The sequence below is a fragment of the Centruroides sculpturatus genome, unplaced genomic scaffold (assembly GCF_000671375.1).
Source record: "Centruroides sculpturatus isolate CEXI.00-Female unplaced genomic scaffold, Cexi_2.0 scaffold397, whole genome shotgun sequence".
Lineage (NCBI taxonomy): Eukaryota > Metazoa > Arthropoda > Arachnida > Scorpiones > Buthidae > Centruroides > Centruroides sculpturatus.
This window is the reverse complement of record NW_019384579.1, coordinates 438275-453370: the sequence shown is the minus strand read 5'-3', so window position 1 is coordinate 453370 and position 15096 is coordinate 438275. Positions and strand designations below refer to the sequence as shown.

At 29.2% G+C, this 15096-nt stretch overlaps 1 protein-coding gene across 1 annotated transcript in view; it reads left to right on the top strand.

Moving 5' to 3' along the window:
- Positions 1 to 213: 213 nt before the first annotated feature.
- The window catches only part of LOC111624423 (Ig-like and fibronectin type-III domain-containing protein 1), a gene marked incomplete at its 5' end in the record, with an annotated part of 22096 nt that continues 7213 nt past the window's right edge, over positions 214 to 15096 (top strand). The window contains 21 exons of the mRNA XM_023367255.1: positions 214 to 268; positions 364 to 464; positions 5258 to 5363; positions 5442 to 5552; positions 5638 to 5691; positions 6304 to 6435; positions 6502 to 6657; positions 6732 to 6889; positions 6958 to 7023; positions 7090 to 7361; positions 7431 to 7724; positions 8127 to 8252; positions 8348 to 8537; positions 8612 to 8824; positions 8896 to 9084; positions 9155 to 9317; positions 9392 to 9958; positions 10263 to 10447; positions 10518 to 10668; positions 10733 to 10861; positions 10929 to 11075. Of these exons, the coding sequence (XP_023223023.1) occupies positions 214 to 268; positions 364 to 464; positions 5258 to 5363; positions 5442 to 5552; positions 5638 to 5691; positions 6304 to 6435; positions 6502 to 6657; positions 6732 to 6889; positions 6958 to 7023; positions 7090 to 7361; positions 7431 to 7724; positions 8127 to 8252; positions 8348 to 8537; positions 8612 to 8824; positions 8896 to 9084; positions 9155 to 9317; positions 9392 to 9958; positions 10263 to 10447; positions 10518 to 10668; positions 10733 to 10861; positions 10929 to 11075 (3565 nt within the window). The remainder of the gene's footprint in view (positions 269 to 363; positions 465 to 5257; positions 5364 to 5441; positions 5553 to 5637; positions 5692 to 6303; positions 6436 to 6501; positions 6658 to 6731; positions 6890 to 6957; positions 7024 to 7089; positions 7362 to 7430; positions 7725 to 8126; positions 8253 to 8347; positions 8538 to 8611; positions 8825 to 8895; positions 9085 to 9154; positions 9318 to 9391; positions 9959 to 10262; positions 10448 to 10517; positions 10669 to 10732; positions 10862 to 10928; positions 11076 to 15096) is intronic.

Below are 15096 nucleotides of genomic sequence, written 5' to 3'. Positions count from 1 at the left end.
GAAATTTCCTATTTATAAAGATGTCTTATTGTTTGACAATATGGGCATCCACAATACTATTTTTAGTTAAATAAATCTGAATTTTTTTCTTTTAATTAACTAAATACAATGTAATTATTTATTAAATATTTAAAAACTCTTATCATTTCAGATTATATTACATAAACTGCAAGAAAATTTTTGCAGGACAACAAGATGTTTAAAAATGTATTAATTTTAGCAAAATTGCATATCATATTAACAATTATTTGTACATATTTATGCCACGGTAAGTTATTTTTAAATTTATTACAAAAAAAAAATTTAATTGAACTTTTCTATATTTGTATTAAAGTAAATTTTTATGTATATTCTGTACATTAGGTGCTGCGATTTTAAATGATACTCCTTTAGATACCATTGTAGTTAATGAAGGAGAAGAGGCATTATTAGATTGCGTAGTAAGAAATATTGGTAATTATACAGTAAGTTTCATTTATAAGTTTCTTAAATGCCGAATATCTTATTATATAAAAGTATTTATTATTAAAATGTTGAATAAGTGAAGGCTACAGGAAAAAGGCAGAATATTTAAAGTAAAGTTGTTTAATTTTATACTCGAAAATAAAATACTATTTCAAATAGTGGTTGAATTATAAAGTTTTGAAAATACAGTATAAACATCTGTTAAGATTTATAATATTTTATGAAGAGACATGGTCAGATTTATCCATTGTACCATATTTTACTGTATATTTGTATTTTGTTTGTATCAAACACATTTGAAAACTTTATGATGAAAACAGTTTCTGTCCAAACGAATATGAAATTTTTATGCTATATACTTGCCACATCTTGACTTTTTGTTTATAGTAATAAACTTTACATATCTTGATTTCAAATCTTTATAAAATGAAACACATCATCAAAATAGAAAAATTCCTTAAGGGCTGTTTGAATCCAAAATGATCCATGAATATTTTACTTCACTTCAACTGCTTTAACACATTGTAACTTGTTTTATCTTTGCAGAAATTGTTTGTTTTGTTAGTGTATAGTTTAGCACTTGCTAGATGCACCTAGATACAGTAATACCTCGACTTACGCTACCCTGACTTACGCGATTTTAAATCTCGTCGATTCGTCTTTTGTTTGAGCGCCATGCAACTTTTGATTACTCACTCCCCCACACTATTGTTCAGCTTACATGTTTGGACGTGTAGCACAGAATCGACACAGCTACAATGTATTTTGTGTTATTTATTTCTGTGTTTGTTATATCTACGGAGACTTGAGAGACTCTATGTGGTGATTTCTTGTAACCGTGAACGAATCGAAAGACGAGATAAGATTAACGAGAACATTTATTAGCTTACACACATCCCACTTGGATTTTACACAAATTGTGAAATTATATCCCGACATATGCAAATTCGACTTACGCGGTTATCGCTCAGTCCCACCTATTGCGTAAGTTTGGGGTATTACTGTACGTGTATTTTTTCTTTTACTGTGGAGTGAACATTTTTTGTAGTTTCATTTTTACAATTTGGAACAGTCTTTCCTTTATCTAGAATATAAAAATATCATCACAGGTTTAAATGATACCATACTTGAAGAATTATAGCATACTTCTGATATTGATTAGATACACAATTATTTTATCAAATATGATTGATATATTTACCTATAATGCAAGCATTATAGGTAGGTCGATTAACTATACTCAAGTCCTCACTTGGATAAAAGAAGGTTGTTTTTAGAAGTGCTCAAAGAAGCATTGATAAAATCATATATTCAAAGCAGACAACAGTTACTTGGAAATAACAGACTTCGACTTTATTATAAGTGTAAATATAATTTTCTAATTCCAATAGTATTTATTTGCAAATTAAGGAGCTATCTATATATAAAATGAAAGAAATTAACCTAAAAGTTTGTTTTTAATATTTGTTTTTCTTAATTCCCAAACTGTGAATCATCCTATAATGGTTGGTTCAAATTATATTTTACTATTCAATTACATGGCATAGCAAATGATAATGCTAATTCTTATAACTACATTTATTGAATGAAAAATTATCAACATTTAAGGACAGTTGTGAAAATAATTTATAAAAAGTAGGATAATATATTGACTATTAATCAGCAGAAATTTAGTAATAGCATAAGATGACCAGACTTCTTGGTTGCAAAAGTGGGACACCAGATTAATACCAGTACAGTATACACTAATTATTTGTAACCAGCAATGAGTTAGTGTACATTGTACTGGTACAGTTTACACTAAAAATCAAATTTGTTACTTAATATGATAGTTTTATAAAACAACAAGACAATTAATTTTGTTAAAACAACAAGTTTAACAAAATTAATTGCATTTGTGATGATTACAATCAACCAATTCCTCAGTCATTCTTATTCAAGGTTAAATAATTTATATCATATTTTTAATGTTTTGAATATTGAAATAAGTAGCACATGTAATTAATATGACCCGTAGGTGTATTTATTGGCCATATGTTTATACTAAGAAATAAATCACCTTATGACACGACCAGTAAAAATTTTCATTTGACCTTAACTTGTTTCCAAGTTATGCTACTCGAAAGCAGACAATGGACCAGAAGTGTGCGGGCCAACGGCAAGTATTTCGTAGACGAGTGGCTTTTTCATAATATGGTAGATTCCTTCCTCGGCATGTCGAAAACTTTCTCACAGGGCTAATCACTAAGACTCACATAATGTGAATGTAAATTATAGATGGCAATGAGGTCTACTTGTCTATAAGCATGCAAGTTTATTTTCAACCATTAAAATGTATTTTCAGTATGGAATTTTAGCCTTCTATTTCAATACCCCACTACACATGGTTTATTTAATTTTTGTTAATTCAGATTGGGTCCAATCCCTTTTGATCCAATTGAACAAGATTTGACTGTATTAAAAGTCAAATTTGTTATTTTATAATATACAGTAAGTCAAATTAAATCTTGTAATCAGTCAAACAACCAGAAATTATAGGCTATTTATAGAAGTATCATATTAAGTGACAAAGTAATTAAGTTTGCAATTAATTTTGTTAAACTTGTTGTTTTAACATTTATAAGGATTACAATAAAAATTTTGTTGTATCAAACAAAGTTATTAAATCATACTCTAAACTAATGGATTAAAAAATGAAGCAGTTTCATATTTGTCTCCATAGTTTAGATGAATCACTTCATTCAATTATTAAGGTTATATATAAATTAAGAATATTACATTAGTGTAATATACACAGTATATTACACTAATGTAGTATTATACACTACAAGTAATATACTGAATAATCCAAATTAATTAATGTCTAGAATGTTCAAATTATCAAAAAATTTTCCAAATATAATGGCTTCATTTAAAATTAATGTTATCTATAGAATAATGTCATTATTTAAGAAAAACTGCTTTTATGTGATAAACAGCATCTCTGTAGTATTTTTTTCTCAATCAAAGCAAGTTCTCTCTAGATTCCAGTTCAAATTATTAGAAATCCAGACTAGCAAAGTGTGTTATATATAATTTTAATTCATCAAAATTTATTATTGAATTTTAAACAAATACATATTATTATTATTTTACTAATGCAACAATTATAGTGTTGTTCCGGATGTTGATCGACTATTTCAATTTGTTTAAAGTATTATATACTAATTTCTACATTCATTATATTAACAGTAAGTGCCGTCTTCTGCAAAGCCAAAGAAATTTTGTCTTTACTATTAAAGTGAGATAATTTTTTTAATATCTTGTGAGGTAATAACAGGATATTTATTCATTTTGTCTTATTCTGCCATATAATTACTGTACATAATTGTTCAATAACACATTTATTTAACATCTGAATTATTTAATCCTGTAAAGGACAGAAGAAAAAATGCTTTTTTTTTTCTTAACATCTTAAAAGTTCATGACAAATTTTAATGGATTTATCATGAGCTTTTCATCTATTATACAACCTTACAATTTTTCAGTTACAGGTGTACATTTATTCATCAGAGCTTCAAATAGTTATATAATTGATAGCTACAGACTGCATAAATTTTTTGCTTTGTAAAGAACTTTATTTTTTGGTAATTGGTAATTAATGCATTTATATAAAAAATTAACATCAAAAACATCACTTAAAAGTATATCAGTAATCATGATGCTTATTTATTGCTTATGAATAAAGCACTAGTTAAAAATATATAATTTAATATTTTAAAATATTAAAGAATAAATTAAGTACTTCAATAGCAAAGATTGTATTAATGGAGTTTGCACGTACTGAAGTCAAAGGGTTTAAAAAATTGGCACTATGTATTCATGAAATTTGTATTAGCTAAACTCATTAACATGAAAATGTCTATCCTCCCTCAGTTGCAGGACTGCATATTTACTTTGCATTAATTAATTAATAGACTCTGAATAAACTGATATCAGGTTTAACTATAGTAGTAAATAAGACTTAAAACAGATCGACTATATTAGACTGTAAACTTTGAGGATAGTGAGTACGTATAGAAAGAATTTTTCCTTTATTGAGAAAAAGGAAAAAATTGGTGATTATACTGAATAAATGTAATTTATTTAAGGAAAATAACTGATGTCCTTCCAAATTTCCTTATAAAATTTACAAATATTGAGCTATAGTTTGTGCAGGATATAATATACAGTAAGCCAAATTAATTAGTGGTCTTGTGATCAGTCAAACAACCAGAAATTATAGGATATTTTTATATTTATTAATTAATAAATGAATCATAATAATGTTAATTGGTACTGCCATATTGTAATTTATCTTTATTGTCAAATTGAATTATAGCTCAATAGTATCATTTCCAACTATTTGGTTGGGAACAAAGTCCAAACTATCAATATTTTAGAGATGATAATTCCTAAATAACTTGCTATTTTATCCTAAAAAGAAATCAGAATAACTGCATTAAGAATACATATTATCTATTAGTGCATATAACACATCTTTCCAAACAAAACATAGTATTTAAGTTCCAATCTTACGTAATTGTATTGTAGAAAAATACACAAAAATTTGAATTTTTGTGTATTTTTCTGCAATACAATTACGTAAGATTGGAAAATTAATCTGACTCCGTCGTTTTAAATAGTTTATTTTTTAGTATTTAAGTTGTTTGTAATTTTTCAATATAGATGACAATAGAAATTTTAATTTGGACTTTTCACCTTAGAACTGAATCCTCCATTCATACAAAATCATACATTTATTAAATTTTAGGTATTATGGAGATATACTCAGAAGGATACAAATTCATCACAACTTTTAACTGCTGGATTAGTGAAAATAGTAACAGATAATAGGTTTTCCCTTCACCATAAAAATGGTAAATATCATTTACAAAAAAAAAAAATATGCTTGAAATGTATAAAACAATCTTATTTTTTAAAATATGTATTTTCAGACGACGATACCTGGATATTAAGTATTAATCCAGTTAGAAAAAATGACACCGGTCGTTACATTTGTGAAGTAAATACTTCTCCAAAGCTACAAATAAACAGAATTCTTGTTGGTAATGTATATTCTTAGAAAAATAAAATATTTTATAAATTGATTTTGAATTTAGTTAATTTACATTTTTGATTATTTTATTCTAGTTTCAACTGAAACCAAATCAAATACTCAAACACTAACAAAGCATAATTTTACAGGTAGGTTTCTTTTTAATCTTTCATCATCGTATGTAGTTGTAACTAAATGATCCAAATCAGTTACAGATTAATCAAAAGTTATCAATAATGCCACTCATTAAATACCTTGTATATACAGTAGATTGCTTCCTTTCAATCAAATCTATATATTAAAACCATGGGCCCGTACAAAATTTTTCAGGGTGGCGAAGCTTGGAGACAAATAATTATGTCAATAATTTTATTGCAATTAAGTTCTTTGGGTTTTTTCACAAGTAGAGTTTTTGTACAGATGCAATACTGTATTCTTTAGACAGATGAAGTGTCCCATGGTTGTGTGTATAAAGTTATATATATCAATCACTGTTACAATTATAATTTGTGGAATTTTTTACTCAATCCCAGGGGACAAATGCCCTTTTTTTTTTTATTTTTGCAATTCAAACAATAATTTTTCAACAAAATTGCGGTTTATCATATTCAGGTTGATTTTTAAATTGGAGCTGCTTACAAATTATCCGTTTTAAATGGAGCATAGTTAGTTGCATAATGAAAACAATTATAGTATGAGCAATACATTAACATTATTCACTTAATTACAATAATGTTCCATTGCACTCAATTCAATTTCAGATTGTTGTATACGCAGCAGAGTTCCAGCAAGTTGTTTAGAATTTTGTAGTTTAAATTCAATATTAGGTGGTAATCACCCGAATCCATGGCAATGCATGGATCATCTGCCAGCTATCACGAGATGCTTGACAGGTAATTATTGTTTATTATTGTTTAACTAAAATGTAGTCATTTCTAAATTTACTTGATTATTTTTAGATGGTCGCAATCATTTGCCATGTTGTGTGAGACAAAATATACCTGAAGAATGTCGGCCAGTTTGTATCGGAAGCTACGGCTTATCTACTGTCCTTCAACATTATACATGTATGGAACATACTTTGCCCACATTGGCTTGCATTGCAGAAGGAATTGGTAATATTAAGGAAAATTAGTTAATTATAACATTCTTATATCTTTTAAAACAAAAATATCTTGCACTATTTAAGAACTTCTCCCTGGACCACCAAAAGAATTAACTATCTTACCATTATCATCTAGTCAATTGAAGGTATTCTGGAAGCTTCCTCATCAAAATATTAATATAAGTTACTTTAAAATGAATGTAACACAATTATATATGTTAAATAATGAAGGTTATTTTGTGGTATGTATTTATATATTAATTATTATGTTTCATATTTCTATGAATTTAGAAATTTTTATTTTTTGCAGCAAGATGACATATTTATAGATAATAATAGTACTGCATTATCCACCATGAAACAATTTACGTTTAAAGTAAGTAAAATATTTTTGTTTCTAAGTTTAGCTTGCATTTCTAAGATTATGTTAAAATTTTAATAGATACCGAGCAGAGAAACGTCCTACACAGTGAATAATTTATTACCTCTTACTATGTATGAAGTTCAAATGGTTTCCGTTAACGCACACGGAACTAGTTTACCGACATATGCTTCCAGGGCTATTACTTTCAGTAATAACGATACAAATAAAATAATACCACAAACTACGGTTCCTCATCTGCCCGACGTTATCGGTTGCTGCGAACAGAGAGGTGTTCCTCTGGGACGTTGTCTTCGTACCCTGTGTGATCCAACCCGAGCCGAACAAACAAGGTAGAATTTGTAACTTGATTGCACTTTAATTTCAATGTAAATTTTGTTAATTAATTTATTTTCTAATAGATTAACAGATATTATGGTCTGTGCTCCTTGGGCAAATGTCACATTTGAATGTATGGCAGGAGGAGTAGATCACTCGGAATGTTGTCAGAGAAGAGGGTTGCCTGAAGTTTGTATGGACTTCTGTCACGGAAACATTAGTCGTATCGATTATAGACATTTCATTTGTTTAGAATACATGTCTGTATATAGCAACTGCTTACTCGAACATTACGGCATTCTTCCCGGACCTCCTGAAGATTTTGCCGTTGCGAGCATCCACGCTCATTGGGCAATTTTAAAATGGGAAACACCACAGTAAATAACATTATTAATATTTTATACGTATAAATCACTCGTCTATTAGTTGAACTAACAAATAACTCATTTAGAAGATTTTATATAAAGTGATTAATAAAAACTAAAATATTTTCCATGTCAGTTACTATCAAAATAATTTTAAGTAATTCATATTCTTCAACATCTATCAGTTTTATTCTTTTCAGGTAATTTATTGATTTATTTGGTGATGGGATATAACATCTTGAAGGAGTCTGAACCCATTCAAAGTAATCAACATTTGGAATCTATTGTTCTTATATTAACATTTCTAATGAACTTTCAAACTAATATCAATACTTAAAGCAGACTTTTATGCAATATTAATTTCAAAAATATTTGTAAACTGATTTATTAATGTATATATTCTGTTTTATTTAGCACATTAGCACATACAATTACTAGTTATGCTCTCTACTGGAAAGAAATATCATCTGATTTTGATTATAATGTTTTACCTGATGTTAGATCACCGACAGTTTTGGATAAATTGCAACCTGCAACTAGGTATTAACAGCTCTTATATTTTAGAACAACACGTTGTTCTAAGTATTAATTAAGTATTATTTTGAATAGGTTTTAAATAAAATTTATTTTTATAGATATGATGTTTACGTCGTTGCCAAAAATAAATACGGCACGAGTCAAAATTCCGTTCATGCCGTTTTCATGACTCGGCCGCTTCCTTCCGAAAAAGATTTTGAAGTAAATAATGAATCTGTTTACAACGTAACTGCATGTTGTATATCTGCAAAACTGAGATCAAGCTGTCTTCCTCTGTGTACATATAATGTAATAATTATAATAATAAATAAAAGATATATCATATTTATTCATATAACAAAACTAATTATATTATTTAATAGGTAAAAATGTCCGATCTTGAATTTTTGGCTCTTACCTGCGCTAATCAAATGGATGTATTGATACGTTGCGGAGCCGGAGGAAGAAATCATATTCCGTGCTGTCAGCGTCGTGGCGTGAAATGGGATTGCCTGACGTTATGCGAAGGTGTCTTAGAATCACCTCCACATATCGTAGCTCCTACCTGTTTGGTCGATATTGGAAAAATAGTGCAGGTAAAGATCAAAAACACTGTTTTAATTATATCTATCAAAAAATGTACAGATCTCTCATTTTTAACAACTAGTGTATGAGAGAAGGTGCAGATATTTTGCCAGGACCTCCAGAAGAACTACATACGACTCTTGTAAATTCAACCGGGATACAAATTCAATGGAGTGCCCCATCTGAAAATGCTGCAACTATTACAAGTTATGAAGTACGATACACAGAAATTGAAGATAAATATCCTCCAAATCCCTTATACTATAGTGATGTAAGTATAAAATACTATTTTTTTTTAAATATTAAATAATATACTTTTTAATATAATCTTGTTTTCACAGACACTGAATGTAAGTGGTACAGAAACAGAATTGGAAAATCTTAAAGCAAATACTTATTATAGTATCTATGTTATTGCAATTAATGAATTTGGAAATTCACTTCCATCTCTTGTATTAGTTGTTCAAACACCTTCATCAGGAAGTAATAATACCACCATTATCAGTAAGTTTATTTCTCAAATTTTATACAATTACTTTGAATTAAAAATAATGATATCGAAATCACAATCTTTGTAGGTGGCTTGAGTCCTCCTCATTCTTTAGAAGTCACTCATCAGACTACAGACTCAATAACAGTTGCTTGGCGTCCACCACTGCATATTCCTCCTGATGCATTTCTAACGTATATCGTCTATTATCAAGCAGCTAATATCAGTGACAATTTGGAAAATTCGACAACCACGGCTGCTACGTCTTTTACCAGCATTTTGATTACTAATTTAACACTGAATACACAATACGCAATTGCAGTGAAAGCAAGAGGTGGATCGGAAGAGAGTCATCTGTCCGAAATGATATTTGCATGGACTGATCCCGCCATACCCGCATTTTTAAATCCTCCGGTTATCATATCTCCCGAACCTCTCTTAGAAGGCAATAACGTAACTGTGCTCTGTGTCGCAACTGGTATACCCATTCCTACTGTGTCTATATTTCTTAATGGACAATTACAAGTTGAACAGCAGCAGAGTCACGTGGCGTTAGTGACACCTCATATATACAGAAATGCTTCGAAAGTAGATTGTTATGCAGATAATGGATATGGAGAAGGTGCCCAGAGTTCTTTAAAGCTAAGTGTAAATTGTAAGTCAATTAGTTATAAACAATATTTACATTGGAGCATAATGTCTTGCATCAGAGAAAAAAATAATTTAATCATAATTGCAAGAATGAACACTAAATTAATTTTAAAAAATAAAATATTGAAATCATTAACAGCTGTGATGAGAAGTGGGAAATTTTATAAATGAGGTTTTGTGATCATTCATTTTGTAGCATTCTTGCTAAATGGATTTTTCTTTGCATTGGTGACATTATGTTCCATTCAGTTATTTTTTTTATAAAAATTTAAATAAGCACATTTACATAATTTTTGGCAAATTTTAAGTTAAACCCGAAATAGAAACTATTGCCAGCAGTACAATCAATGCCGAAGAAGGACAATCCGTTAGATTGCAATGTATTGTTTCCAGTAATCCAAAACCTCAAATTACTTGGTATCGAGATTTATCTCAACAAAAACCTATCAGAAAAGCACCAAATTTTGAAATTCAGTTGTCACCTCATCACGAGGTATGGTATTACAGTAATACTTACAATAACAAATCTTACTATGATGTAAATAATATGATTCCGTTGGCAGGAGATGTACACGTATGTTGCGAGTTTGGCTATACCAAAGGTCACCAAGCAAGAGGAAGGACAATATCTTTGTGTTGCTGAAAATCAGTTTGGAAATGCTAAATTTCCCATGAAGTTAAAATTATCAAGATATTTTAATCAGAGCATTATGGGTAAATATTTTTAAACCAAAAAAAAAAACAATTCAAACTTTACTAAAATTCTTTTATTTTTTAGAATGTTGTAAAGAAAAAAATGTACAGAGAGAATGTCAAGACGCTTGTGAACGAGGACTTGCCATCGAAGAGATCATGAATCGCCCGCATTGTCTCAAAGATTTGGATAAATTAATGAACTGTGCAGCAGGTATTAACAAAAATTCAATTTTTTACTAAAGTTACAAATAATTTAGTAATAACAAAACTTTGTTAAGATGAAAGAGATCACAGACCGTGTTGTCGTGAGAGAGGAATAGCGCATAGTTGTTTGAAGTGGTGCAAAGGTCGTCCGGTTTTTAACATCAACATGTGTGTCTTATCTGCTGCAAAAGATATTGTTTCCTGTTTTGAAGAAGGAAAAGGTAAACTTATTTAATATTTTATGTAATAGTGAGTTAAATGCAATTCATAACTGAAACAAAAGTTCTCTTGGGACTTTATAAATTTGGCACTAAATATATTTTTTATGAATTTTTACTTTAAACTGCTCTCATAAAGGATATCAGTTCATTATTGCATTTTTTGAAATACTTCATTTTTACAAGTTAGAGGAAAATAATTAAACTGGATTAGATTAATGTATTATATGTATAAGTCAAAGACAGTTTGACATATTTCACCTACAAATACAGTGGGTGATTGGTTAACGAACATAATCCATTCCAAGACTTTGTTCGCTATCCGATTATTGATTTACCATAGGTTTCTATGGGAATTTGATTAATTCATTCTGGAGACTCCCAAAAATATATACTTTCTTACTACGTTTATTCGTATGTAATAATAAAAATACATATATACACGGTCTTTCATTTTTATTTGTCATGTTTTTTTCCGTTTGTGGGGTTAAAGAATCTGTCCAGTGTCGATTGCTTTTCTGTCGTCTTCATGATTTTTCAGAAGCAATTAATCACATTGTAATTGTAGAGATCCCTAAGCCTATTAACCTCAACCTGGTTTGAATGCCATTTTAAGACTGTTGTTCTGACGTCCTCCCACTTCAAAAGACCTTTAATAGCAGATATCAGCATAAAACTGGGTTGAAGGTCAGTCGGCATCTCTCATGCTCCAAAAAGTTTTGAATTATTGCCTGAACACAAAGGAAGACCAATCAGTATTCGTTATTTTACGTCGCTTCTTCTTGTGTTTGTTCAGTGAAGTGTTCATTATCCGAACATGTGTTCGTTGTTCGATCATAAAAATCTTTCGTAAAAGTGTTCGTTAACCAATCACCCACTGTATATAAAATACATTTGATGATGGTATTATTCAGAGTTGCAAATAATGCACTAAAAGAACTTTTCTATTTTTTTTTTCTTCACATACAACTTGAGCTGCTACTCACCTATACACAGTTTAAATTGATTAGCCCAATAAATGTGGCTAGAAGCATTATTTAATAGTTTATGCTGTAATGATTATATATACACTGTTGAAAAAGCAAAGAACCGATATTTTAACATATTTAAATTTTGTTGATTGTCCCACCCAAACATAAAGTGTATTACAGAATATTACAACAGCAGCTTTAGCCATCTTAGCTTGGAATGAAGTGAGGCTTTTATTTACACCAAATAAAGAAATCAGAATTTTATTCTTGGAAGATTCCATGTTCTTACTTTAGAACAGCATTAAGTTAATAAACATCTCGTGGAGAACAAAAATACTTTGTTGTTATTCAAATAAGAAAAGTTGGTTGCAAAACATTCATAATTCTAATTTACAAATCAACACTTTTGGAATTTGAGTTCTTATTACATTCATAATCACTGACAAAAATAGACCAGTTTCATTGATGCTGCCAAGTCAAAAAAATGGGAAAATTTTACAGATAATTTGCAAGAGTAAATATATTTATTGCTCAAAATATTAAAAAAAAACATAACTAATTTTCTTTAGCCCTATGATAGTAATATTTCTAGTCAACAATCAGAAATCTGTAATATAGATAATTTTAATAAAATTTATTATAAAGTACTACTACTTTTATTTGCTTACTGAAGGAATCTTTTGGAGATTAGTAGACAAATTTAAGAATACAAAATATTATCAGGATAGAAAGACCATGATTGACATCAATTACTTCTTTATAAAAACACTCACTGGTATAAATTGGGAATGCAGGAAAGATTTTGTGCTATTTTGCAAGAGAATAAGTCTTCAGTGAGTGCAAACGTGAACCTGTGAGAGTATTTTCAGTTTGGAAGAACAGACAGTTGTTAAAGTGAGTGCACAAAATGTACATCATCATCCCACATACTGTTTAGATGAATTTAACAGTGATTGATTGATGCAAATGCTTTTTATTACCATCTATCAAGGTAATTCCACTATGGTCTATTACTGTCACTTAGAAGAAATTTCTAAAAAAGGCCCATTGTTCATTTGCTGTCTAAGCTGGTATCAGACAAGTGTATCAGAGGTGAGTTCACTATTTTTTAGTGAAAGAAACTCATCCATTCAATAACAGAATCCTACTAAACCATTAACAGTATTGGTTAGGTTGTAGTGTGAAATAATACTTATTGTAGCAATAAGTATTATTTTTCACACTACAACCTAACCAATACTACTTTGCACATCTGGGGAATGCAATTTCCATGGCCACTATATGAATCATCCTTCATTTTAATTACTATTTATTTTAAGAATAAAGCCCAAAGGACATATAAGCATTTTAAGTGTTGGACAGATTGAAAATTTGATTAATCTCTGTGATTTCTAGGAAAAAGTACCTAATACCATTAAGATTTTGAATTTAAAAAAGAATATATGGATATAATGTTAATTCTCATCATAAAGCTATTGATACATTGCCTGTTTAAGAAGATATTTGAATGACAAAATGTCACCCATACCACATAAGATTAATTAGAGTTATCAGAATACAATTATGCAACTGGTAGCACATAATTCTTAAACTACTTCATCTGAAAATAATAAACCTAATTTCATTTACTGGAGTGAGAAATCAGCATAAATCATTTGGTTTGGTATGGTTTAGGAAAGTTATGCCAATTGAGTACTGGCAAAAGATGTTTTGATACGTGATTTCAACAAGATGGAGCACAGTCCATTATACTAATATCATTTAAGCAGCTGCAAATGAGTCATGTGGGATAGCAGTTTGACCAGCATGATCTCCCTACTTAACCTCACAAAAAAAATGAGTAAAAATTATGTTGAATTTATTGTGAGATAAGATGATTTTTTTTCATTTCCATCTAGGAATCATACAAAGGTGTATGATTAAGAAAAAATTTTCTAGAATTATACCCATATTTTAACTCTCTAGAAGAATAGTAGGACATCTTGTATAAGATAAAATTTTCAAAGTCCCTGTGCAGTTTTATACTTCCAATAACTAGAGGATATGTGAAAATGAATAGTGTTCAAATCAAATTTACTACATGGTCTGCTGCCATTTGAATTTCCAGAACCTTTAGGAGCATTGTTTCACAAGGAAGGTACTGTATCATATGTTAATCAAAGGCAGCAATTGTCTCGAGCATAGTGGGATATTGCCATATCTGCCAAAACACAATTTTCACTCAGATTGATCCCATTCTTGGAAAACACTGTCTCTCCTCAATACATTCTGTTGCATTAACACAGAAGGATACCATAAAGTTATTATATATGTTTGAACTTCACTTCTGGTATAATGTCATTTTCTTTTTTCACTGAATGACTATGAATGTGTGGGAAATTAAGATTTGTCATTCGTAACAACATCCATATTGATTTTGATCCAAAGAAATTATTTTCCTACTTGGGGCCTAATTTAGACCTTTGCGGGTCCATGTACAAATAAAAATAAAATTGTAATATTTAAAATTAATTACAAACATAAAATAACAATTCATAAAAAACTAAAAAAAATAAATCATACAATTCTTTAATATTTTTGCAGAATAGAAAATAAGAATCAAAGAATCATAATCTAATTTTTTGCTAACTCGGATTCAAATTATCTGCACTGTCGATACTAAATATTATCTTCTTTTATCGATAATATGACGATTTTAGTCTCTGTAATCCAAAAATATTCTTGGTAGACAAATCTCACAGCAATCTTATTGGCAAATTAAATTTATTTTGTAAAGACTACATCAAATGCATTTCGGGCTGGTCTAATATTTTCCAGTCCCTCTTCAGTGCTAAAATAATAACAAAGAACGTAAAATGTTTAACTAAAACACGACATAGATGTATATCTACACCAAAATTATAAATTTTGGAGAAAAACTTACAATAACCGCTGGTGGTAATTACAATGATATTTCCATGGGTAGGGGTGGTAAACTTTGTACACATTTGTAAGAATCCTAAAATTACAATTATCTTTTTTTGTATAAAACAATATAAGGCTAATACAAATAA